Source organism: Filicampus tigris, chromosome 14, assembly GCF_054856515.1.
Source record: "Filicampus tigris isolate MCC_2025a chromosome 14, RoL_Ftig_1.0, whole genome shotgun sequence".
Taxonomy (NCBI): Eukaryota; Metazoa; Chordata; class Actinopteri; order Syngnathiformes; family Syngnathidae; genus Filicampus; species Filicampus tigris.
The window spans coordinates 1,409,967-1,437,500 of record NC_141230.1 but is presented as its reverse complement, the minus strand read 5'-3'; the positions used below and the strand labels follow the sequence as shown (position 1 = coordinate 1,437,500).

General features: G+C 40.1%; 1 protein-coding gene across 2 annotated transcripts in view; it reads right to left on the bottom strand.

Annotated features, from left to right (window-relative positions):
- rrp1 (ribosomal RNA processing 1) overlaps positions 1-27,534 on the bottom strand; it is a 54,964-nt gene that overhangs the window by 19,132 nt on the left and 8,298 nt on the right. For both annotated transcript variants that reach the window (XM_086052271.1, XM_086052270.1), the window contains exons 2-10: positions 24,697-24,779; positions 17,093-17,150; positions 16,921-17,006; positions 16,763-16,824; positions 16,516-16,645; positions 16,130-16,194; positions 14,492-14,658; positions 10,961-11,055; positions 10,462-10,559 (exon numbers count right to left, since the gene is read on the bottom strand). In XM_086052271.1, coding sequence (XP_085908397.1) covers positions 10,462-10,559; positions 10,961-11,055; positions 14,492-14,658; positions 16,130-16,194; positions 16,516-16,645; positions 16,763-16,824; positions 16,921-17,006; positions 17,093-17,150; positions 24,697-24,759 — 824 coding nt within the window. In that variant the 5' untranslated portion in view covers positions 24,760-24,779. The remainder of the gene's footprint in view (positions 1-10,461; positions 10,560-10,960; positions 11,056-14,491; positions 14,659-16,129; positions 16,195-16,515; positions 16,646-16,762; positions 16,825-16,920; positions 17,007-17,092; positions 17,151-24,696; positions 24,780-27,534) is intronic.

Below are 27,534 nucleotides of genomic sequence, written 5' to 3'. Positions count from 1 at the left end.
TTGAAGGACCGGACTTGAGCACCCATGCTGTAGACCATGATACTTTGCATTAGGGCTGGGCCGATAATTCGATATCAATATTCATCGTAATTGACGCGATCGATATCAATAGAAAATGCATTCGATAAAACATGAGATCGAAAAAAAAGATAGAAAACAAACCCAATCGCGGCATGGTGTGTGATTTAGGCAGCGCGCTTCCGCCTCCAAACACGAAGTAGTTAAACCAAAGAAGAAGCTGGTAAACCAACGAAGAAGATGCATTTCAACCAACGAAGAAGAAGCGGCTAACCCAATGCAGCATCCGTGCGCTACTCGCGTCTAGTACGCGAGTGGCGTAACTTCCATTCAAATTGATGACCAGTTGACTCAGAAGAACTCTTACAATAAAATTATTTCATGCATGATAACCTGATGAAAACACCTCAGGATGGAGACGTTGAGAGGTGTGAAGTAAAGAAGTTCCTTGTCTTTGACATGCTAGCGCCAGTTAGCCAACCCTCGCCATCGCACTCAAGTTAAAATCAGGCTAGTAAAATATGAATGGACTATGGCAATAATGAGTCCGCTAAAAAGATAAAGTAGTCCTAAGACAGTTGGTGAACGATAATGTATGCACTGCAAGAGTATTAGTTCACTTAGAATGGATGAACATTGAATGAAGGCTAATGTATAGCAACAACACTGCTTTGGGGTAACACCAAATGCAAATAAGCATTTACAATGCACTGGTCGAGGAGACACTGCACATTACGCTACATAATGTAAACAAAGTTGTTTTTTTTAATGCCTTTAAAACAAAATAAATAATTATCAATATTGACTGCTATGAAATTTAGATTGTGACAGTTTTTCCAGATATATCGCTCTGCCTGAATAAGCACATTTTGTTTAAAATGGAGTTTGTTTAATCTTTATATTGACCAGTTTGTTTCACTCTTTTTCATAGTTACATTGACCTCTTATTAATGGTTAAGTATTGTGTTAAAGTAAAATATCCTGAATTTATTTTTCTCCGGTCATTATTTTCAATAGATAAAAAAAGAAAGAAAAAATCAATAAATATCGATATCGACCAATATGAACCACTTATATCGTGATATACTGTTCAGTCATATTGCCCAACTCTACTTTGCACTGCTGAGCCAATACAAACATGACAAAATTACTGGCCAAGCCTATTTCTTTGTCACTGCTGTTATGATGTACAAAAACAATATTATGGGGGTGTTTTTTTTCCAATATTGTGAGATTTTATTTATTTTTTTAATCAATCCATTATCGATACCGCTTATCCTCACAAGGGTCGCGGGCGTGCTGGAGCCTATTTATTTTTTTAATATGTTAGAGTTTTTATACAGTACTGTGAGCTTATATCTCCCATATACCCACAATATCGTGATAATTATCGTATGGTGAGGTTCATAGGGATATCGTCTTTGTGACGTTTGGCTATCCTGGCCGTAGTCAGCGATCACACAGCACAATAAAAAATGTTGCTATATGTGTATTTCACCTGCAAAGAAATCCACTGTAGTGACATGCAATAAGACATGGGCTCGTTTAAAAGAATTTGCGCATCAGTGGCAACATTTAGAGGGCAGTCAGGCTGAAATTACACACACATTTTGTACAAGTACATGCTGCAGACATCCAAGCCTACGGTGACAAGCTGGCATTATATTTTGCGTGTGCAAAAATACATTGCCAACAGCAAAGAAGTACTTGCAAGTAGTGTCACTAGTTACAGGTATGTTAGCTTAACACTTAAATTTTAATTATGGGTGGATTGTCCAGACATTGACCATGAGAGAGTTCCACTCTGTTAGGTACATTTTTGCATGTACAGTACTGCCAAGTGTTAATTATGTAAATATCCAACAAACCCTTGCAGCCCTGGCAAAATTGGGGTACTGGCACGTTGGGATACTTGCACAATGGATTTTTTTTTTTTTTAAATGATGTACATCAGATTAAAAGCCATTTTGATACAATATGACCTCTATAAAAGGTAGAAAATTGGGCAGAATTTGAAAAGAAAATTAAAAATGGCCGAATTCCTTCAGAATTTAGAGTAGGGCTTCAGAGAGTTTTTGTAGGTCTTGGGCTGTTACCTGTGCCTTCAACTTTTTAGATCTTGGTGACACCTACAACCTCAAAAGTAGTGTTTTCTTGGCCAAGGCAACAGCCTTTTGTGAAAATGTATAAGTTTCGTGTTGCAACATACCGAAGGCCTAAAAACTGTTCCCCACAAATATTAGGCAAATGTGGGCAACCTACAAGGAGAAAAATATCAAAGAATAAAACATTTCCTTTAGCCAGTAGGTGGCACTACCCAAATGAAAAATACGTTTGTAAATTACTTCAGGCCTGGACTATTATCAAATGTAAGAAATCTTTAGATTTATGTGAGTCAAGTTACAGCAGCTTTTGTTGTCAAAGTGATTTCAAACTTAAAGTAAATTCAAAATAGTGGACTTCCTGTTAGGTTAAGCATATGGCGCCAAGAGATTTTTTTCCAGGCTTTGACCTGTTACATATACCACCAAATGTTCGTAGATCTAGGTGAAAACTACAAGTAGGGCTCGAAAGCCATTTTTTAAAAATTGCAAAATAAAATAATAAAATATTGATTTTGCTGGGCCTGATGTGCGGTGCAAGGTTGTGAGATTTTGTGCATATTTAGACCCTCAAAAATATGGTTTTATTGGCAAACTGCATTGCTATGGTAACCGCTTTTCGCGAAAATTCACAAAAACTTGACATTTTACCTGCACCATGTGATTTTATTGTTGACAATTTTAACATGAATCTTAAATTATCATTAGATTTAGCGGCTCCACTTTTAACCAAAACTATAAAAATAAAGAATGTACCCCTGTGGAGAGATGATGCAGTCAAGACATCAAAAAGAAAATCCAGGAGTGCAGAGAGGAGGTGGAGAAAAACTGAACTTACAGTGCATTATGAAATATTACGTGAACAACTCAAATCCTAAAATAAAATAGTCAAACAGGCAAGAACTTCCTATTTCTCAAACCTCATCTCAGTTAATAAGAGCAACCCCAGATTTCTCTTCTCCACCTTCGATCTTTTAACCAACTCCAATTTTAATAAGTCCCCACAGAGACCAACAGACGCTCTCTGTGAGGACTTTGCAGACCACTTCAGAAGTAAAATCGATGACAAGGTCCAGTCTTTTAGCCTGTCAAAACATAAATTTTAATACACCTGCACAGTCATTTTCACCTGAGGAAACACTGGAAAGTTTTGCCCTGGTTGATGCAAGGACACTTGCTGGAGTTTTATCCCAAGTAAATCCAACAACCTGCCTTCTAGATCCAATTCCCACATCTCTTTTAAAGATATTTTATGGATTTTTTGAGGAACCGATTTTAAATATAGCCAATTGCTCACTTCAGACAGGTGTCTTCCCCGCCGCCTTTAAAACGGCGGTGGTGAAGCCCCTCCTCAAGAAGAGAAATCTGGACCCCAGTGTTTTTAACAATTACAGACCAACTTACCAATTTTAAGTAAGATTTTAGAAAAACTGGTCTTTCGCCAGTTAAATTATTTTTTAAATACAAACAAAATTTTTGAGAAATATCAATCTGGTTTTAGGATGAACCACAGTGCAGAGACAGCCCTTTTTAGGATTTTAAATGATATAAGGTATACCGCGGACGTGAAAAAACTCAGTCTTGGTGCTACTGGACTTAAGCGCCGATTTCGATACAGTAGATCACAAAATTTTATTTAGCAGACTTAAAAACCTGGTGGGCATCTCCGGTACGGCTTTTAACTGGTTTTACTCCTATCTCACAGACAGAAGTTTCTTCGTAAACATGGATACTTGTTCCTCCAAAACCCATGAAATTAAATGTGGGGTTCCCCAAGGTTCAATTTTAGGTCCAATACTTTTTCATCTCTATATGTTACCCCTTGGGGATGTCATCAGAAGACACGGCATCAGCTTTCACAGTTACGCTGATGACACACAGCTGTACATTAGCGCGTCTCCTGATGACACAGGACCTATTGATACCCTTTTAAATTGTATTCAGGACAAAACCGACGTTTTAGTTATCAGCCCTGAAGGCCAGAGAGAAAGACCTTTACCAAAATTACTAGATTTTAAACCCTCATAATGTGTAAAGAACCTGGGCATTATTTTTACTCTGAGCTCAGTTTTATTCCTCATATTAAAAATGTAACCAAGATCGTTTTTTATCATCTTAAGAATATTGCCAGAGTCCGTCAGTTTCTCTCTCAGGCTAACCGCAAGTCCTGATGCATGCTTTTATATCATTTTGTTTAGATTATTGTAACGCCCCGCTCTCTGGTCTCCCAAAAAAGAGTATTTCTTCCCTTCAACAACTGCAGAATTCAGCCGCTCGGGTGCTGACGAGAACCAGAGGGCGGGAGCACATTACATCAGTTTTAAAATCGCTGCATTGGCTCCCCGTGTGTTTCAGGATCGATTTTAAGGTACTTTTATTAGTTTATAAATGCCTTAATGGTCTTGGGCCATCTTATTTATCCGACTTGCTTTTACCATACCAACCGTCGCGGATCCTGAGGTCCTCTGGCGCTGGCCTTTTAATTATTCCTAGGGTGAGGATCAAAACGCATGGCGAGGCTGCATTCAGCCATTTTGGTCCTCAACTTTGGAATAGCCTGCCACAGGACGTCAGGTCTGCAGAGACTCTTGATATTTTTAAGGGGAAGCTCAAGACATACCTTTTTAGTTTGGCCTTTAAATAATTGTTCTTAGTCTCTTACTATTTTTATCCAATCTTATTTTATAGTTCTTAGCTTTTATTGCTTTGTCTTTTTAGCTTCGTTGTCATTTTCCTTTAGCTTTATCTAGGTTTTACCTCCAGTGTTTCCTCAAGGGGGGCCTCCGCGCTGGGAGGTGTGGCTGCCCTCCCTGCGCTATACTTAGGGGCTGCCCCGGTTGTCGTGGCCCGGGGGTCTTTGAGGTGGTGGTGCTACCCGTGGCCATGGGCTGTCATCCCTCTCAGCATGGACGAGCTCCCCTTGGGTACTCTTTCCTCATATGGTTTTTCTGTGCCCTGCCATGTCTCTTTTTAAGGTTATATGTGTGTGCGTTTGTGTATGTGTGTGTTAGTGAGTGAGTGCAAGTGTGCTTATGGTTGTCTGTCTTTGTGTAAACTGCGAGGGAGGGAGGGAAGGTGTGAGCGGGTTCTCTTTTTATGCTGTATTTTGATGTTTTTAATGTACAGCACTTTGAGTTGCATCTTGTGTGTGAAAAGTGCGGATGTAAATAAAATTTGATTTGATTTGATCAGTTGACTGGCAAAATAATAGCTTGTGGCTGCCCTACATGACACGCTTGCACCAAACATCATTGCGTATAGCGTTTGTGGATGGCTGCAGCACCACACTAGCGCACAGAGACAGGCATGGTAGAAAAATAGAGGAAAGAAGAAAAGAAAAAAAATATCGAATCGATAATTGGGAACTTAAAATCGAAAATAAAATCAGGGCTTGAGTGAATCGTTGCATCCCTATTACCGACTGAATGTACTTTGTAGGTAGTGTTATGTGGACGTGAGTGTGCAATAGCAATATTAGCAATACACAACTTGAACGAAGCGGTGCCTGGGAACTCAAACAAGATGGCGTTTTTTGGAGGTCAATGTCAAAAAGTGTTTGCGACTCCCAGTGATTTATTTTCCGTGGAAACTGGGTCGAAATGGCTCTTTGAGTGTGAACAGTTGCCGACCCCTGGTCTAAACACTCTTCTGGGCAAATATGAAGTAGACCTGGTTAAGCTGCGAGGGTCTGTATGACTGTCAATTACCGGTAGTCTCGCAGACTGCACGCAGCTGGTGGCTGACGCCTGTTAGCCAAACAGACAGGGAGAGTGAACAATGACAACACGAGGGACACCAGAAAATATTTTTTAGATAGGCCAAATAAAATAAAATAAAAAATTCAATATCTAAGACCCCCCGTGAGCCGTCACCTTATCGTGGTGGAGGGGTTGGCGCGCCCAATGATCCTAGGAGCTAAGTTGTCTGGAGCTTTATGCCCCTGGTAGGGTCACCCATGGCAAACAGGTCCTAGGTGAGGGACCAGACTAAGCACGGCTCAAAATGACCCCTTATGAAGAAAAAAAATTAATGGATCACGTTTTCCCTCGCCCGGACGCGAGTCACCGGGGCCCCCTTCTGGACCAAGGCCTGGAGGTGGGGCTCGATGGCGAGCGCCTGGTGGCCGGGCCTGCACCGATGGGGCCCGGCCGGGCTGAGCCCGAAAAGGACACGTGGGTCTCCCTTCCCATGGGCTCACCACTGGTGGAAGGGGCCAAAGGGGTCGGGTGCCGTGTGAGATGGGCGGCGGCAGAAGACAGGGACCTTGGCCGTCCGATCCCCGGCAACAAAAACTAGCTCTTGGGACATGGAATGTCACCTCTCTGGCAGGGAAGGAGCCTGAGCTGGTGTGTGAGGCTGAGAGGTTCCGACTAGATATAGTCGGTCTCACCTCCACACACAGCTTGGGTTCTGGTACCAGTCCTCTCGAGAGGGGGCGGTGTTCGGTTACTGGACTTTTGTGCTCATCACGGATTGTCCATAACGAACACCATGTTCAAACATAAGGGTGTCCATATCTGCACTTGGCACCAGGATACCCTAGGCCGCAGTTCGATGATCGACTTTGTAGTCGTATCGTCGGACTTGCGGCCACATGTTTTGGACACTCGGGTGAATTGAGGGGCGGAGCTGTGGAGCTGTGGTGAGTTGGCTCCGATGGTGGGGAAGATGGCGGTCCGACCTGGCAGACCCAAACGTATTGTGAGGGTTTTCTGGGAACATCTGGCAGAATCCCCTGTCAGAAGGAGTTTCAACTCCCACCTCCGGCAGAACTTTTTCCACGTCCCGGGGGAGGCGGGGGACATCGAGTCCGAGTGGACCATGTTTTACGTACCTCCATTGTTGAGGCGGCCGATCGGAGCTGTGGCCGCAAGGTGGTCGGTGCCTGTCGTGGCGGCAATCCCCGAACCCGCTGGTGGACACCAGCGGTAAGGTATGCTGTCCAGCTGAAGAAGGAGTCCTATCGGGCCTTTTTGGCCTGCGGGACCCCGGAGGCAGCTGACAGGTACCGGCTAGCCAAGCGGAATGCGGACCTTGTATCGGTCTGTCGTGGTGAAGAAGGAGCTCAGCCAAAAGGCGAGGCTCTCAATTTACCGGTCGATCTACGTTCCTACTCTCACCTATGGTCATGAGCTGTGGGTCATGACCGAAAGAACAAGATCTCGGATACAAGCGGCCGAAATAGGTTTCCTTCGTAGGATTTCCGGGCTCTCCCTTAGAGACAGGGTGAGCGAGTCGAGCCGCTGCTCCTCCGCGTTGAGAGGAGCCAGTTGAGGTGGCTCGGGCATCTGATTAGGATACCTCCTGGACGCCTCCCTGGTGAGGTGTTCCGGGCATGTCCCACCAGCAGGAGTCCCCGAGGACGACCCAGTACACGCTGGAGAGACTGTGTCTCCCGGCTTGCCTGGGAACGCCTTGGGATCCTTCCGGAAGAGCTGGAAGATGTTGCTGGGCAGAGGGAAGTCTGAGCTTCCCTGCTGAAGCTGCTGCCTCCCCGACCCGACTTCGGATAAGCGGGAGATAATGGATGGATGGATGTTTAAGAAGTCCACTTATTTACATGCGTTTCGTGCAACATAGGATATGTTGAAGTGGGAAAGCCACAAATTTGTTTGCATTATTGTTATAATCTGCGCTAAAGCTTTGATTTCATATTGATTTACATTATAGTATATACAGTACAGACTAAGCCACACTTGTGTGGCAGAGGGATTGGGGTCATTGTTGCCAGAGGCCTTGATGAGTGGTGAGCTGTGGAGGACTCTTGCTGACCACCGGATTTAAGATTGTGTATTAAGCTGGTGAACGTGTATGGCAGAAGCTGGAGCTTCTGACCCAAGGCTGTGTTTTCCCACCAATAAACCGTCTGATGCAATTTGTCTCAGTGTCGATACTGGGCACATTGTTTGGTCTTGGCAGAGAGGGTGGCTCGCCGTTTCGCCTCTCATCTGCCAACAGGCTAAGCTGGCTAGTGGCACGCAGGACGGCGTAGGAGGATTTCTAGAGGACTCAGAGCGCCTGTTGGGTTACTTGTGTTTTGGCCCGAACAATTACCCCAACATTTTAAGAGAGAGAATTGTGCATGTGATTGTTTTAAGAGTGGTGTATTTAAGCTGTTTTATATGAATAATCATATTCCCATGGCCAATCAATAAAATTGTTCAACATCATGCATGTGGCTTGTCAAGTACTGCTCTCCCTCGCAATAAAGAACCAAAGGGTGATCACGAAATTAGTTTGGTGTAATTACCACCACCCTCATCACAACCAACTACCATTTTGTGTCTTCAAAGAGGTGTTTTTTTTTTTTTTTAACACTACCAGGATTGAGCAGTACAAATTGGAAAAAACAAGATTGTGACTGCCGTTTCTCACAGCTGGAAGCGGCAGCGGGTAATAGGGTTGGGGATAGGACCTCAAATTCATACAAGTACAAACAGAATCCTTCACAATAAACATCACAATATAAACCTAAGTGTAGAAATAATCTAAGTATTTTAGAATGGGGTGTATACCGCAGGTTCTTCAGCTAAGAGACTGATTACAATATAACAGCAAAAATTAAAAAATTAATTAAATTAAAATTCATTGCTCTAAGGAGTAAACAAAATTAACATTCCTGATATTTAAGCACTTAATATGAATATACTCCTCCTGGCAGACGTGTGTGGTAATGTATATAACTTTCGGAAGTGTACACTTGTTGTACAGCTGTTGAATATTGTATACCCTTTGTATTAATGCATTTACCGTATTTTCCGGACTGTAAGTCACACTTTTTTTCATAGTTTGGCCAGGGGTGCGACTTATACTCTGGAGCGACTTATGTGTGAAATTATTAACATTACTGTCATGGATTGTGAGTGCTGACTTGTGACTTCTGTTTTGCCTCCCTCTGCAGGCGCTTTAGCGCTAAAGCGCCTGTAGAGGGAGACAAATCATGAATACAAATCAGCACTAACAAGCCATGACAATTACTTCTATATCATTTCACATGTTATTGTAACCAACATAAAGAAACATAAAATACATCCTAAAAGCTATTAAAATGGATGAATAATTTAAATGATTAAAGTATAATGTTTTGTTAAACTAACAGACCTTGCTAGTCGAGGATGCCAGCTTATTCAAACAGCTAAACATTCACAAACAAACTCCACTGACTCCAGGTGTGCAGCTAAGTTGCCTGTATTGTGAAACTGCACAAGAAACAGAAAATACTATCAATCTATGCATTACGTACACATGTATTTTCATAGACATGAACAAGATGAGCCTATGCTAACGATTAGCGATCGCGATAAGCATTAGCGATAGTGATTAGTATGTTGAGTCAACCTACAATCATCCACAATTCAACTCGTATATAAATGTCATTACACACAACTGTCTAAGTTAATTTCAGATGATGGTTGACCAAGAATAAACCACAAACAGGCAGACATGCTAACGATTAGCAACCACGAATAGCATTAGCGAAAGCGATTAGTATGTTCAGTCAACAACACAGTACAATCAGCCACAATTCAGCTATATAAATGTTGCATGGTCATTACCGGTACACACAATTGTCTAAGTTACTTACAGACGATGGTTGAATAAGAACGAACCACAAACAGGCAGTTGCCTGCCTCTGGCTGGGGCATTGCATCATGCAGCCACACACGTAAGGAGGAGCACACTCAGCAGAGAGGAGAGGAAGACATAATTACGACCGAATACATAAATACTTTTGGAGACTTGGAAACATTCTACATGGTCGGGATGAATAAAAGACTTATTTAAGCGATCGACAATCGTTTTGGTGAGTTTAAATTTATCTTACCGCAACTTTCTTGTATGCTACATGTAGCATCGTAGCACAGTGGAAATGTGTGCTAAGCGCACAATTTCCTCCCAAAATGCGACTTATACTCCAGTGCGACTTATGTATGTTTTTCCCCCTTTATTATGCATTTTATGGCTGGTGCGACTTGTACTCCGGAGTGACTTATAGTCCGGAAAAAACGTTACTTTATATTTCCTGCACAGTGGAAGCATGGGGAGGACATTGAATGATAATCGTGTGTAACCATGAGTTAGTGGATGGTGCTGAAAATGTCAGAGGGAAGTTGATGCAAAATGTTTACTTAGTGACGGCATGTATTCTTCTGAACATTTTTTTTTTTTTTTTTTTAAATTTGAAACAAAATCAAAATTCTTAACTGTCAATTCATCAATGATGCCCATCCCCAGTACTAGGAAAATGAATATGAGTAAATATAAGATTTAATACACACAGACCACAACATTTAATACAATATCATACTTTAAAAACTGTGGGTGGGATTACAATACTTACACTTTGATGATTTTGTAGAGTCTCTGTCTACTCTGGCCGGGTGTGCTTCTTCGACTTGCCATCTCTAAGAGCTTGTCAGCAAGAGCTGCATAGTCAAACTATAAAACATGTTTTTTCCATTAGAAGGGGGAAAACAAAATGTGGTATTTTTCAAGAGTTCTGACGAAAGTGGCACAGTGTAGCATATCCATTTCTGATGAAAAGTGTTCCCAAGTACCTCAAAGTATGTGTTCATTATTAGAACAACATGCATTTAGGACAGGGGTGTCCAAACTCAGTCCTCAAGGGCCGGTGTCTTGCCTGTTTTCCATCTATCCCTGCTGCAACGCACCGAGTTCATGAGATTGTGATCGTTATCAAGCTTCTTCAGAGCTTGCTGATGAGCTGATCATTTAAATCAGGTGTGTTGCAGCAAGGAGAGCTGGAAAACAGGCAGGAAAGCGGCCCTTGGTGACCAGAGCTGGACACCCCTGATTTAGGATAACAATACAAAACCAACCTGTAGAATTGGTGCTATATTATCATCATCAAATGGTAACTCAGTGTCTGAGTCTCGTGATCTATGATCCTCTTGTTCCAAGTGTGATTTACTACCTGAAAACAAAGTAATCAGCAGATAATGTCTTCCTGGTAGCTTAAAAAAAAATGTAGCACACACACCGTAGACATTCAACAAATGAGCTCAACATTAAGGAGTACACGCCCTGGGAAAATTAAGGTTTTTAAATTAATTTCATTTATTTATTCATTCATAATACATAATTTTGCTGGACTTGTGTACCAGTAGCTTTTGTTTTTGTTTTTTTAAACAAGGCAACATTTTTTGTGTACGATGCAAAATCTCATATGCAATCAATACCCCGACACATACTCCCAGGACGTTGTCGTGTGCCATAAGGAATAGTGATTAGGAGAGGAAACTCAAAGTTTTGTTTATATACTTATTAAACAAAAATAAAACAAAAAAAAAAGCAAAGAAGAATAAAATTATGTCATGTTGCACTCTATGTTGAGTACTGTATAGCAGTGGTGCCCGACCTCAAGTCCGTGGGCCATTTGGTAACGAGCCAAACAGACAAAAAAACAAAAAACAAATAATTAAGCGGAGCATATGTGTCAGCACTCCACCCTGTCAATTACCTTCCAAATGGCAATATACATAGGATGGGTTATTATACGATCAAGCATCACGATATTGCTATGAGCTGCCAGCATATTTACTCAATCCAACATAGCAGAAATATGTGTGACAGCAGCCACTCAGTCAACCATTTCCTCCTCTATTTGGTTTGCAAGTTGAAGTAACAGAAAGTAATAAGAAGCTAGTAAACAATGACCGAATGTGCAGCTAAACTCGCATCTGATGGGCATCCATGACTTGCCATCATCTTTCGCTTCTGAAGCTATTTTGCCAAGAGAATTTCCTTTCCACCGCTTGTGGGGTGGTACCAAAGCAACGTGGAGTAAATTAAAGGGATGGTTGGTCCGGGATGGCCATGTTTTCACTAACAAGTTCATTTTATGTATTTTTTGATCAGGAAAATGAAAAAAGTTGTCATTTTCTATTTTATCAATAAATTTGGGAGAAATTAGGGAATAAGTGACTCCATGAATAACGCCTCTTGTTAATGAGGAGAATGGCCACGCCCCTACCGTTCTATCCTTGTTTGGTCGGAATCACTGGATGGACCGATTACAAACTCTTCATTGGAAATCATTGTACTTTCATTGCTTATAATGTCCAAAAACGGTGATCAATTGGCACCAAAATTTATGTGGACATCCCTACTAATGCCCACTTCAACATATCATAAGGATTAACCTCTCTGTGGCTGATTTATGAGAATGAGGAAATGTGAGCAGAGCTACATAGATTTATGCTGGGACGAGCGCACACTGCTACTTTGCTTGAAATACATATATATATCTTTTTTAAATTAAAGAGAAAAACATTGCTTCTTTGCTGATCACTGCTCATGGTTAGGACGAGCGAGGCATTAAACACCTGTCAGGATATTTACAGCGACTGAAGTGGGAATGAGTAGACGTGCACATTTATTTGGATGAGAAATGGCCCCAGTTTTTTCGAACTACAACACGGCGTCCAATTTGGAACGAAACAGCCGAAATGATGCTTTCCAATGTGGCCACACACGGCTGTGGAGTCAAACCTCCTCGCTGGAACTTTTTGTTCGTTGAACATTGACGCTTGTTCGATGGGGTCTTACCTCACTCTAACGCCGATGCTTGGGAGGCGACCCATGAAGACGCAGGCTGGGCGGACAGTAAGGAGCTAATGTTGTTGTGCTAACGCTTATTGTTTTAACGGCCTGAAGCTAGTTGTTGCTATTAGCCGTGCCGTTATCCTACTGTTAGCCGGGGAGGGACATGCTGTCGACTGAAAGAGACACTATAGTTGCTCAGGGCTAAGGTAACAACCAATTATGGCTCAACTTGCAAATGTCACATGACCAAACTCAGAAAAAAAGGTGTGCTATTAATGGTCGTTGCGCAAGCAACAGTGATGTAAAAAAAATAAATAAAAAAATATTATATATAATATAAGTACTCTCTAGTTTCCATATTTGGCACTCCAAATTAGTATTGTCACCATACCCGAATTTTGACTTCAATACTATACCTGCATAAAATACCTCGATACCGGTACCTCGACAAAAGTCTAAAAGCAGCAAAATTAAAACTGACAAAATGATTTAACATGGGGGGTGAGAAATATATCATACTGTTTCTTTCTACACTTGATTTATATTTGTAGACTACATGTAAATTAAAATTCAAGATATCTTAACCCTAATTATTTATTTAAACGTCACTAGTAGAAAATGTGCACAGAGGTTTATAGAGCCATTAGTGTGATATCTACAGTAAGGCAGTATTGAGCCGGTTATGATAAATTCCATTGCCAGATATGTAGCTGTATATCTGTGCTTTGTGGACACAGAATTTGTGGACATTAGAATCACCAAATTTGATTAAATAGACTTAAAAACCGAGTGGGCATCTCTGGTACTGTTTTTAACTGGTTTTATTCCCATCTCACAGACCGATCTTTCTTTGTAAGTTTGAATACTTGTTCCTCCAGAACCCATGTGGGGTTCCCCAAGGTTTATGCTTGCACCCCTGGCGGCAAATGGTTGCCGATGAGTGAAAAGCATGTACTTGTATGAATGGGATGAGGCCTACTGTTTAAAGAAGAAATCAATCCAAACATATTTTTTCCAAGAATATGTTCCCAGTAGGCCCACTAGTTGAAACACGGCATTCTGATTAATTTTGCGTTTGTGGAATATAAATTAAGCAGCAAAATGCACTCATTTTTAGCTGTGCATTTTTGTCTTCTGTCAACTGCAAATGACATCACAACGACCAATCACGGCTGACCTGTTTTCTGAATCTGAGCCGTGATTGGTCGTTGTGATCAGTTGTGATGTCATTTTCAGTCGACAACAGACAAAATGGCCGCCCACAGAGATGGCTAAAAATGAGTGGATTAACACTTACTCCACAAACGCAATATTTATCAGAATGCCCTGTTTCAACTAGTGGGCTTGCATAGAACATATTCTTCCAAAAAATGTTTGCGTTGACTTTGTCTTTATGGCTGCGCAATTAATCGAAATCTGATTACAATTACGAATATTACAAACCACGATTACAAAATGGGCATAATCGGAAAAAACGATTATTAATTCGCATTTACATCCAACGGACTGTTTGTTTACATAAGTAAATCATACTTGAATTTTTACATTTGCAACTTTAAAAATTCTAATAACTTGTTTTATACATTTTGTTTGGTCCAAAAGGAACTTACATAGTGTTTCAAAGAAATCTATTTGTCTTTTCGGTTTAAACATGTTCTTGTTCTGTACCACAAAAAATAAATGATCGTTTGAATAATCGGGATTTCAATTATTACCCAAATGGTCGCGATCATTTTTCCCCCCCCCCCCATAATCGAGCAGCCCTATCACTGCTGTATAGGAATGTGTTCTGTGAAAATTGCTACCATTAATCTGCTGAACTGGGTTCTCCTCTTCGGCATCTTCAGAGGACTGGCCTGAGTCAGAGGACTCTGCTGCTTTCAGCTCCTTCATCAGATCTTCAATAGCATAGGGAGCCTGGTCAATAATCGTGCTGAAGATGCTGTTGCAGATGGCTCGGAAGAGTGTCCAACTGGGAAGACAGTCATTTAAAGAATTGAAGAGAATTGTAAATCAGTAGATGTCAAATACTACAAATTGTTCACTTTTATTCAGTCCGTTGTTGTTACATCAATAGAATTTAAATTAACAAACTGTCCTCAATGATTGGGCTAAAATAGCTCCTACTGTAAATACACAAAACATTTGCATTTTAAACTTTGAATTCAATATGTATTAAATTTCAAGTTTTCTTGCTTATAGACTAGTCGGCCAGTCGCAAATAAAATTTGAGACTAGTCGGTGGGCAAATTAGTCGAAATTCCCATCCCTATTTAGGATTAGTTGATCACACCACTTTTCATGATTATTTTTTGTCACGTTCAATGAAGAGGTCGTGGTAGCTGCTCTGCTACATGGTCATTCAAATTCTGGCCCCAGACTCTGTGCACTTCATGCTTGCAAAGCATTTTGTGCTTTGGGATTGTGGATTAACATCTCAAACAACATGGTGTTTTGTTTTAAGCCTCAGTATATTTGTTTTTTGCTGTCCCCATCCAGTTTTTTCTCTTACGATCCAACGACAGCCTTATTTTATTCATATTTTTCTATTTGAATACAAAATAAGTGCAAAAACGGTGGCGTCACTGAGTAATGTGGTAACAATTTTTACTCTGAAAATTCACTAGAATGCACGGTATGAAGAGTAAAATAACTACAACAACAAAAAAAATTGCCCCACCCCCACCAAGTAGATTTCAAATCTGTGGGAAACACAGATCGGTTGCTGGTGATTTATCCATTCAGTGGCCTAAGAAATTCTTTAAAAAAACATATTTGGTTGCTTTGGAAAGCTTTTTTGAACAACAACAAAGGTTTAACACACACTTTCAAAGCCGCCAACAGTGACGTCAGCCCGTGTGTAAGAGCACACGTCACATTTTTTTTTTTTTTTTTTTTTTTTTTTTTTAAATCTGGGTGTAGGATAAGATAGCCCCATGTCTTACTTTCTATTAGAACTCATGATCATTTTTGTATGTTAAAGCATTACAGAATAGCAGCCTTTTCCCCTACGTGACCATGGTTGCAAAGGGTCACCCAAATGGCACACTTTTGGTTCGCCTGGACCTCTCCTTATGAATACTTGTGTAAAATGCTCATTTTCTGTCATATTATTGTCAAATTTGAAATCTGTAATCCTGTTGTGTTATTCACCATGCTACGTTAATTTTCCAAGCAGATTTTTTTGGGGAAAAAAAAAAAAGGCAGACATAAAATCTTGTTTTGTGTAGTCAAACTTCCATAATTCAGTGCCGGTAGCACTTTAGCAGATTCTGAATGGTTCAAGTACAGCAAATTTACTTTGGGTGCACCTTATTAGGCATTCAGGTAAAAATGACAGGTGGAATTGTAAAGCGTTAAAGAATCTTCATACTTAAATAATGTACTGTAACAATATACATCCTGACATATCAAGCAAAGGAATCCAAGAATGTTTGACTTACTCCTTGGTTTTGGCTGCCGTTTTGCAGAATGGCTCTATGAATCTTAGGTTCTGGTCAGCAGTGAGCTGTAAAAAAAAATAAAAAATAAAAAAATAAAATTGTGCAAAGGACCATCACAATTTTTTTTAATCAGTTATAAATATTCCCTCAAAATTTGTTGCAGAATCCTTAATAACTGATGCGTCACTCAAAAGGTACTCTAATATTGGCATTAACAGTGCACTGGAGTTCAAGATTTGATATCCACTTCCAGTTTAGTTTATTTTTGTTGTTTATTTTTTTCCATTGAAACCTTTGAACAAGATCAATACAATAAATTAAACCAACAACCAAAATCTCTATCTACGCTCAATAATCCAAAAGACTCGTCTAGGTCATAACCTTACCTCTGATGAACCCACAGCTGCCAGTTCTGTCAAGTAAAGGTCCAAGATATGAAGCTGCAGACCAGTGGGTGCATCATTGCCACTGTTCAGGAGCTCTGTAGCAAAGAGTTCCAGAAATCTTGCAACTGCACTAAAATAAAATAAAAAAAAAAAAATAATTAAAAAAAAAAGAGTGATTCATGTATACAATTAAGTTGATGTTATGACGCACGGCACAATTTGTGCAAGTTATTCTTCAGAGGTTTACCTGCTATCCCAGTTTTTTCTCTTAAGCATCTCAAAGCTTTGTCTGAACATGAAGCGGATCAACTGTAATATGAAAATATGGGCCGCCATAAAGAAGTGATACCTGCACGCGCACGCACAAACACGCATGTACGCGCACATGCGCACACACAAACAAACCTGGAGAAACTTGTCCATTCGCAGTCTGTCAATACCAGTCCACTCTCTTTTGAAGGTCTTAAGGGAGCTCTCCAGATATAATAGTTCTGTGGAAAACATCATATTTCACCACTGCCTTTTCTCGATTTTATTTTCTTGCTTTTGGAATTACACTAACAGAGGATCAACTTACGTCCATTAATGTCATGAAAGGTGTGAATCAGCGTGCAAACAGAGTTTGAAAGCTCCTCCTGTGAACAAAATTGAGCTTTAATTTAAGATAATACAAAGTGAAACTTGGTCCACGTTACACAAGTATAACAATGAAACAATTCTGAGAAAGGCAAAACATTTAACGACTACATGGCAAAGTGTGCCCTTAATTCAAAGCTATACGCGGGGTCGTGGTGGCCATCGGGAATATCGTGAGTTTGCTGAACGGCTAGCCCATCAAAGCTTTAAAAGCGTTAAAAATACAAACCCCAAAAAACACCAACAGTGTCCCAAATCCAATGAAGTTGGGACGGTGTGTTAAACATTAATAAAAATAGAATTTAATGATTTGGAAATCATGTTCAACCTATATTTAATGTTCAAACTGATCAACTTAATTATTAGCAAATAATTATAAACTTTGAATTTTATGGCTGCAACGTGCCAAAAAAGTTGGGACAGGTGGCAAAAAAGACTGAGAAAGTTGAGGAATGCTCGTCAAAGACTTGTTTGAAATATCCCACAAGCTAACTAGGAACAGGTGGGTGCCATGATTGGGTTTAAAAGGAAATTCCTTGAATTGTTCAGTTATTAACAAGCAATGATGGGGCAAGGTACACCGCTTTGTGAACAACTGTGTCAGAAAATAGTTGAACAGCTTAAGGAAAATGTTCCTCAACGCACAATTGCAAGGAATTTCATCATCTGCGGTCTATAATATCAAACGGTTCAGAGAATCTGAAGAAATCAATGCATGTAAGTCACAAGGCCGAAAACCAGCATTGAATGCCCGTGACCTTCAATCTCTCAGGCGGCAGTGCATCAAAACCTGACATCAATGTGTAAAGGACATCACCACATGGGCTCAGGAACATTTCAGAAAACCAATGACAGTAAATGCAGCTCTGTGCTACATCCATACGTGCAACTTAAAACTCTACTTTACAAAGCAAAAGCCATTTTATAAACAACACTCAGAAATGCCGCTGCCGCACCCACTCTATCTTAAAAAATGTATGAAAAAAATATTAACCGCACGTTTATAAAAGCTGCACCTACTGTATCCATGTTGAAATTTAGATATTTACCTCAATTACAGAACGGTTTTGAACTGTAAATGTACATTTATGTACCTGAACAGATTCTTGCCTAACAGTGCCTTTTAACACGGCAGCAACTTTGTTGAATAAACTGAACAGAACCAAGACAAAATAAAGTACTTATCTTTCACTGCCCGCTGCCACTCCAGTTTGTCAGCTCTACTTTTGCATACCACATAATTGATAATCTAGTGCATAGCGCACTCGCCTGTTGAACTCCACCACCTGCAGTCACATCCTGTTAATGGCAATTGTATTGTATTGTAATTCCGGTTGGACTGCCCCTGGCGGTGGAAGAAAAATCCACAGAATAGTCACACCTTTATATTAGCCGCATGGTTCAAAACCTAGGAAAAAAGCAGCGGCTTAGATCTTTCATCTGGTTTATTGTCCGAAAATTGGATTTAGGCAAAGTGGAAAAGTGTTCTGTCGTCTGACGAGTACACATTTCAAATTATTTTTGGGAAATTGTGGACATCGTGTCCTCCGGGCCAAAGAGGAAAAGAACCATCTGGACTGTTATGGACGCCATGTTCAAAAGCCAGCATCAGTTATGGTGATGGGCTGTGTTAAGGCTAATGGGATGGGTAATTTACACATCTGTGAAGGCACAATTAATGCTGAAATGTACATACAGATTTTGGAGAAACATATGCTGCTTTTCAAGCAACATCTTTTTCTTGGACTCCCCTGCTTATTTCAGCAAGACAATGCCAAACCACATTCTGCACGTTACAACAGCGTGGCTTTTTATTAAGAGTGCGGGTACTAGGCTGATATGCCTGTAGTCCAGACCTGTCCCCCATTGCAAATGTGTGTAAATATGAAGCGTAGAATATGACAATGGAGAGACCACGGACTGTTGAACAGCTCAAGCGGTACATAAGGGGTGTCCAAACTCGGTCCTCAAGGGCCGGTGCCCTGCCTGTTTTGCATCTCTCCCTGCTGCAACACACCTGATTCAAGAGATCATGATCGTTATCAAGCTTCTTCAGAGTTTTCTGATGAGCTGATCATTTAAATTAGGCATGTTGCAGCAAGTAGAGCTGGAAAACAAGCAGGACACCGGCCCTTGAGGACCAAGTTTGGACACCCCTGCTGTACATCAAGCAAGAATGGGAAAGAATTCCGCCAACAAAGCTTCAACAATTAGTGTACTCAGTTTCCAAACGCTTAATGAATATTGTTAAAAGAAAAGGTGATGTAACACAGTGGTAAACATGACCTGGTCCGTGCTTTTTTGGAATATGGTTGCAGCCATAAAACTCTAAATGAAAGGTTATTTGTTGACAATAACATTAAGGATTATTTGTTGACAATAACATTTATCAGTTAGAACATGAAATATTTTGTCTTTGTAGTGTATTAAGTTAAATACAGATTGAACATGATTTGCAAGTCATTGTATTCCACTTGGATTTATGTTTTAAAAAATGCAAAAATGTCATCACGTGCTCACGGATCATGTAACAATTATGGCTCGTGATGTTCGAAAGCTGAACAGTGATTGGTCGTGTAAACCATACAAACTCTTTGTAAATTTTTCTGTGTGGTCATGAAAATATGTTAACTCATTCACTGCCTGACATTTGCAGACCCTTTTTTACACCAACATTTGAACAAAAATTGAAAAACAAATATAAGTTGCTGGCTGTATGGCTGGACTGTGAAAAGACAAACTTGTCTTTGACAGTAAGCTCACATTTTAAAACAAAACATTGGGGAAGTCACACTGTTGTCGTATTACGATATTAAAATTGCCACAATATATCGTGGTTGTCGTTTCACGATACTAATAGTGGTTAGTTCATTTGTGCAATTTTTTGCCACCTATAATGGATGGACAGATGTTCAAGACAAGGGGTGGGTGATATGAGCTAAAAAAAAAAAAAAAAAAAATCCATCTATTTTTTTCAAATAACTAAAGATAAATCGATTATATTCTACAAAAAATATTGTAAATCTGCACTTGCTACACAGAACAATTATGGATAGACAGCGTTTGTGAACAACAGCTCTTGTTTATATTTTAAATTGCAGCATACGTCTGCAAAACATTGTACAACAATATTCTGTGGCTAAATTTAACAATGACGAACTTCAAATTATGTCTCGACTATATATGGTGTTTTAATTATTTTTGTGAATATTTATGTGAATTGAATGTCTCCTGTAATTCTCCAATAACAGATGTCACATTTTGAGCTGCAGTAAGTACTGGTCGACCACTGCCAACTCAGAATGAGAAAAAGGTGTTTACTACATCAGACAGAATGAAAACAATACATTTTATTTGATAAATGTTAATTTATGCCACCTAGAATACAGGCAATTAAAAAGATGAACTTAAATTTAGAAAGGAATGACTTAGTCCGGCGCTAGACTGAACTGAGTGGCCTGTGTCTGAGGCCCGGGACACAGGGTACATGCGCCTATGGCATGCTGACACTGATTGTGTGCGGGAAGTAGGTTGTTGGAGCACATTTCTTAGACTTCGAGACCAGGGGTCGGAAACCCACGGCTCTTTCATCCTTATGTTGCGGCTCTGCATGGCTTGGTACAAAGTGTCCGTTTGTAGCGTATTGTAACGTCTTCCAAAGACACGCCGTCAGACATAGCATAGCTATCTCCCTTTTTATTATTCCAACTATGGTGCAACTACAGTTCTGGGGTTGGGCGATATGACTGAAAAGTATATCACGATATAAGTGTTTCATATTGGTCGATATCGATATATATTGAATTTTTTTCCTTTTTTTCCAACTATTGCAAATAATGTTCCAAAGAAAAATACATTTAGGTTATTTTATTTTAACATAATACTTAACCTTTAATAAGAGGTCAATGTAACTATGAAAGAGTGAAATAAACTGGTCGAAATAAAGATTAAATAAACTAAATTTTAAAGATAATGTGCTTAGAAGGGCTGAGAAATGTTTGAAAAACTGTCACAATTAAAGCATTTCATATCAGTCAATATTGATAATTATTGATTTTGTTTTAAACCTTACCTTTAAATAACAGTCAACTGTTTTTTGTACATCGCTATGTAGTGTAATGTGCAGTTTGTCCTCCATCAGTGCATTAGGTCTACCCCAAAGCAGTTGTTGACATATTAGCCTTCATTCAATGTTCATCCAATGAAAGTGAACGAATACTCTTGCAGTGCATACATCATCGTTGACCAACCGTCTTAGGACTACTTTATCTTTTTAGCGGACTCATTATTGCCATAGTCCATTCATATTTTACTTCCTTGATTTTACCTTGAGTGCGACGCCGGTGTTGGATAAGGCTAACTACTGCTAGCATGTCAAAGACAAGAACTCCTCTACTTGTACACCATGGCTCCATACACAGGTTTTTAATAGGGTTATCATGCATAATATAATTTAATTGTAAGAGTTGTACTGAGTCGAGTGGTAATTTATTTGAGCAAAGTGACGGCGCTCGCTCGCTGGACGTGAACATAGCTCCGTTGAGTTAACAGCTTCTTCCTTGTTGTTTTAAACGCTTCATCTTCATGTTTGGAGGCGGAAGCGCGCTGCCTACATCACGCACCATGCTGCGATCGGGTTTGTTTTTCTTTTTTTCTATCGAATGTTTTATGGAAGGCATTTTCTATTGGTATCGATCACTTGTCAATCGCGATATATAACGATATCGAATTATCGGCCCAGCCCTATACAGTTCTGTCATAAGTACACACTGATCTCTTCGTCCTTGCTGTCCACTCATTCACTCTTCACTCGCACACCCCTTCCATCCAGCAAGTCGTGTGATGCATTCAGGAACCTCGGAAACAACACAACTTAGCAAAACACAAACGGCACCACAATACAGATAACCAACCCGTTAAAGTATGTTATTTGTCTCAAAAACGGGCAACATGTTTTCTTAGTAAGTCAAGGTTTTTAACTTCTTTCCTCAGACCTTGTGCAATTATGGTTATCAGCTGTCGCCTTCTTCAGAGACGTTTGACTTTTACAGCCTTGACGACGTGTCAGCAGGAAGCCGGTGTGCTCAGAAAGTCCAACGACACTAAAATTGCACAACCTCTGAACAAAGTATTTTATTTGTGTATTTTTGTTTAATTGTAGTTGTAAATTCTAACATTATTGGGACCCCAAAATATTAAAATACAATTATACAGTCACATTCAACCGAAAATCTCGGAAGTTCAAATTCTTTTTTTTTTTCATTATATATTGATTCTCATGGTCCGTCCTTACTTCATCTGTAATTTTTATGCAATTCTAGCCAATTTGAAGGTTTTAATTGCACATGAAAATTAATGAAGTTATCAAATCAATTGCAGACAAAATATTAACTTTTTACTGCTGAAAACTGCTAAATAACTAAAGTATCCCTTGAAGTATTAGATGATTTTATGATCCACGTGTACTATTTAAAACAATTGATTGTGTTTGGCCTATTTTAAAAGACTCGTCCCCTGAATTGCGCAATAGATTTTTGTCAGTTTCTCACTGACAAAGTTTCTACAGCTAGGGCTCTCATTTCAAACGTCACATTCGACCCCCTGTCCATATTTCTCATTCAATGGTGTAAAAATCCCTTGTGGATGTTTCCTTGTGGTTGTTAGAGGATGTGGTTTGCCAGATTAAGTCATCCATCTTCCCCTTACGACTCTGTTCTTCTTCACTTCTTTAAGGAGGTTCTGCTGAGTGTTGGCAGGTTCTGCTGAGTGTTGGCAAATCAGTTTCGGCCATTATCAACACCAGTCTGTCTTCTGGTGTAGTAGCCCAACATTTTACAGGAAACATGCTGTGGTGCAACCCCTGCACAAGAAACCTGGCCTTGATCAAGGACAACTGTCTAATTTTAGACCCATTGCCAGCTGCCTTTTATTTCAAACATTCTGGAAAAAGTGTTGCACACTCAGGTGATATCTTCGTGGATGAACATCCCATTGAGGTTTTCCAGGCAGGTTTTAAGATGCACAGCACAGTCAGCCCTTTTTAATGATATCCTCCTGGCGTTCGATACGACAGGCTACAGTATTCTATTGGCTCATTTACAGCACCAGGTGGGCATTAGTGGTAGCACTCTGGTGTGGTTTAGATCCTATTTGGCAGACAGATCTTTTTGTGTTAGCCTAGGTTGCTCTGAGCCATGCTCCACCCCTCTGTTGTATGGTATTCCACAGGATTCTATTTTTGGGGCCCCTACTATTTTTTCATTGTATTTGCTCCCCCTGGGTCCATCCTAAGAAAATATGTTATTTCCTTCCAGTGCTATGCAGATGACAGTCATATCTATGTCCCAGTGAGCAAATAAGACACTTTCTCAATAAAGCCACTTTTGTCCTGTCTGGAAGAAATCAAGGCCTGGATGGCACTGAATTTCTTGAATTACAATGAAAATAAAACAGAAGTTATGATGTTTGTTCCCAGTGGCTCTGTGGACATGGGCCCCCTGCCATCTTATCTAAAGACAATAGTCTCGAGTTTGGCTTTTAAGTTGGACAGTGATTTTAAATTAGACTGGCAAATTGGCGCCGTTGTTAGATCCAGCTTCTTTCATCTTAGTCAGATGCCTAAAGTAAAGATTCTCAACAGTACTTAAAAAAAAGTAATGCATGCCTTTGTTACATCTCAGATTACTGTAATGCACTTTATTTTGGAGTCAGCCAGTCATCCCTCAAGCGTCTTCAGTTGGTCCAAAATGTTTCTTCTCGCCTCCACTAGCTGTGAATGAAGGCTTGCGGGTTTTAGTGAACGTCGTGAATGTTGTCTCAGCAGGTTTCGTTAAAGGTTGCAAAGATGTTAGGCAAACGTTCGCAAACAGTTTTAACTGTTGCAAACAATTTTTCTTGTGACAAAGACATTTTGAACATTCAAAATTTGATGGCTTAACTGGTACTCAGAAGGGACAATTCTGGACTCCCTTCACATTTTAGAGTTCGTTTAAGGTTCTTTTGTGTTCAAATCTTTAAATGGTCTCGCCACACATTACTTCTGTGCTCCTCGACCCCTACCCGATTGCTCAGGTCAGTGGACCAGACACTACTGGAGGTACCGTGGACTAAAGCGGATCAACCCTTTTGCATTGCCAGTCCCTACTTTTTGGAATGACCTTCCGTTTAATGTTAGTGTTAATGTTTAATGCCCCCTCTCTGTACATTCTTAAAGCTAGTCTTAAAGTACATTTTCATTCTATGGCTTTACACTCAGCATGAAACTCTGCCTTGTTTTAGGTTATTATGGTGTCTGCTGTATTTTTGTTATTTATTGTTTTCATGGTCTTCATTATATGACTGATTTTTACTCCATGTACAGTACTTTGTATGCAGCAATGGTTGTTTTCAAATGCTCTATAAATTTGAGTTGAGTTGATTACTCCACCCTCCTCTGTTCCACGACCAATAAATTCCAGTTGAGTGTGATAGCAAAGAACTCAAAACACTTTTTATCAAACCAAATGAAAAAAAGAGGAAAAGAATGAAAGAAATAATGAAAAATACCTGTAAAAGTGGTTTGTCTTGCATCCACAAGCAGTAGAACAGACCTTTCCACAGCTTGAGCATTTCTTCACTGGTAAAGCCATCTGGAAAGAGAACACAAACCAAAAGGAGTGCCTGGGTGAATCCAGTATTGTGTAAGTATAAGAATCTGTTTTAAAGTAGGGCAAACCAACGCAAGGCAAGGCAGCTTTACTTTTAGTGTGCATTTCATATAGAAAGTAACTCACTGTGCTTCATTTTAAATAAATTAAGCTAGTCACACACATCTCACATCATAAATCTATGATTCTATGATCTATGACAGTGTATTTAACTAGCACTGTTTCAGTGTACTTAATAAGATTGAACATTATTTCGGGATGGCATTGTGTTTATGTTAGTGGCAACACCATGTGATGGCAATAAAACGGCTAAGATCAGTCTCCAATCGGTGAAGACAGGTCAACAGCCTTCACAATGATTGTTCATACTGCATGGTGGTAACTCCGCTAAGTGTTGTAAAAGCCAATTTCCAAATAAATGCCTAACAATAGCATTTTTGTCCATGTATTATTTGGTAGCCTTTTAATTTGAAAAAAAAGTTTTAATAGTTTTTTTTTAAAATTTTTTTAAATAAAAATAAAATCAAGAAGCGACTCAGTTCTTCACTGCAGATGTTATTTTGCCATGACGGCAACTTGCCACTGAGCGTTATTTTGTCACTGAACGGCTATGACTTGTCAATTGCTGGAGTTTGGAATTCTTGGCCTGCCGTGAATCGGCTATTTTACCGTGAATACAGTAGGTTGGGCCTGAATTGGTTATTGTAGCGCGGGTCATGCACCGTGCGTGGTTCCTGCCTCGCTTCACCTTCTGTCTCATTTCACAAAGTTTTCAATTTGTTTTGTAACTGAGAATAGGTTGTTATCGGCATTACGAGCCTAAGCCGAACCCTCAGAGCAGGCATATCTGGGACATTTAGCAATTTCTGGGCTGGTTTGAAGGTTCGCGTATCTCTAAGGCACAAGGACACACTTGGACATCTTTCAAATCCAGTCGTGTCGTCTACTTCTTTAAATGCCGAAAATTCATCTCCAACGCAGAGCAAATCCAACTCAATCACGAAATCACTCATGGTCATTCAACTATTGAAGTGAAATTACGTTACAGTCTGAAACGCTTAATGTCAGAAAACTATGACCAATTGTTATAAAAATTCACATGCACAACTTATGCCCACTTCAACCTCTGAAAATATCAAAATAATCACTCCAATATTTTGGATTTTATGGGCATTAAGCTTTTTCCGAAATAGAGGTTCACTACAGAAAAAAAAGCTTAACGTAGCTTAATATTGGAAATCTTTGGATGGATGGATGGATACCAACACCAAAATTCACATGCTTATCACAAGCACTGAGCCTTCAAACTGCTACCGTCTTACTTTCTGCAGGTGCGGCTTAAGTTTAAACTCGCTTAATAACCATCTTGCAGTGAACGCTTTTTCAAATTGGTAAACATTATCAGAATACAGTGGTACCTCTACTTACGAACGTCTCTAAATACTAAATTTTCAAGTTACGAAACGCCTCAACAGGAAAATATTGCCTCTTGTTACAAAAGAAATTTCAAGATACGAAAGGTAAAAATACAGTATAGGCTGCCACTCGCAGCTCCGGAGTTTCCTGAACGCAACATACTCATAGCTGCTCTGCCATTGGCTAGCCTAGCATCTTCCTGGCATCCCATTGGCTAAGAGGGACCTCTACCGTATGCGTCTGTGTGTGCACATAGACAGGATATGTGATAGATATTTCTATGCAGCGTCCTCGTCATTTGCCCCTCAGGCCATGAGGTGTTCTGATATTTTTACATTAATTAGTTTTTTTGTCCATACAAACGAAGTAAGAGATAAGAAAAAAGTATGAAAGGGGGATGCGTTTGGTTGATCTCGCCAAAGAATGTGACCGTAATGTATCGACAGTCGCCACATTATTAAATCAGTTCTTTACAAAACGCCACGCAAAAACCACTTATGAGAGAGAACATGAACCAAAGTGGGGAAAAAGCGATGAGGACAGCAATTAAAAAGGTAAACGACCATCACTTTTATTCTTTACTCTATTCTTTGGTTTTTTTACATTATGCACAACTCGCATTTGTTGTGCAATAATCTAATTGTAACATGTATTTGTTACACGTTTTGATGCATTTTTATGCTTTATAAAACATTTATGTCTGGATATTGGGGGGCTTGGAACGTATTAGGGCATTTACATGTAAAACACGTCTCTACTTATAAAATGTTCTACTTAAGAAATTTCTTTCAGAGCCAATTAATTTTGTAAGTAGAAGTACCACTTAATGGATTTAGCGTTAGGCTTTCAAACACCTCCGGGTTTCGATGTTTTCACTCCGAAATCGAGGGATGGTGCTTATGACGTATTGGAGAGACACGTCTGGCTTGCTGGCTGCAGGCGGCTGTGAACTATGCTTGTTGTGTTTTCTCTTCTGATTCGTTTAGTTTTTTGCTTCACGTGGATTATGCTCGACGTAGTGATGGGTTGATGATACCTCATGGAGAGCATTGACACAGTACACTGTAAACTGTGTTAACACTGTATTGATACATCTGTAGGGGCCGGAAGACCATCTCAGGGCACGGACCTGGGGGGACCTGCAGTGGGCAAATGAGCTGAACCTCTTTGTCAATAGGTTCGATCAGATGCCTGCCCCCACTCAGTCTCTCCTGCTGCAGCCTCCACCTACTCCTCCTGCTGGGTGTGTCACCCCCTCCCCTCTTTTCTCCACAGTCTCCAGCTCCCAGCTACACCAGACAGCAACCACTCCCTCCTGCCC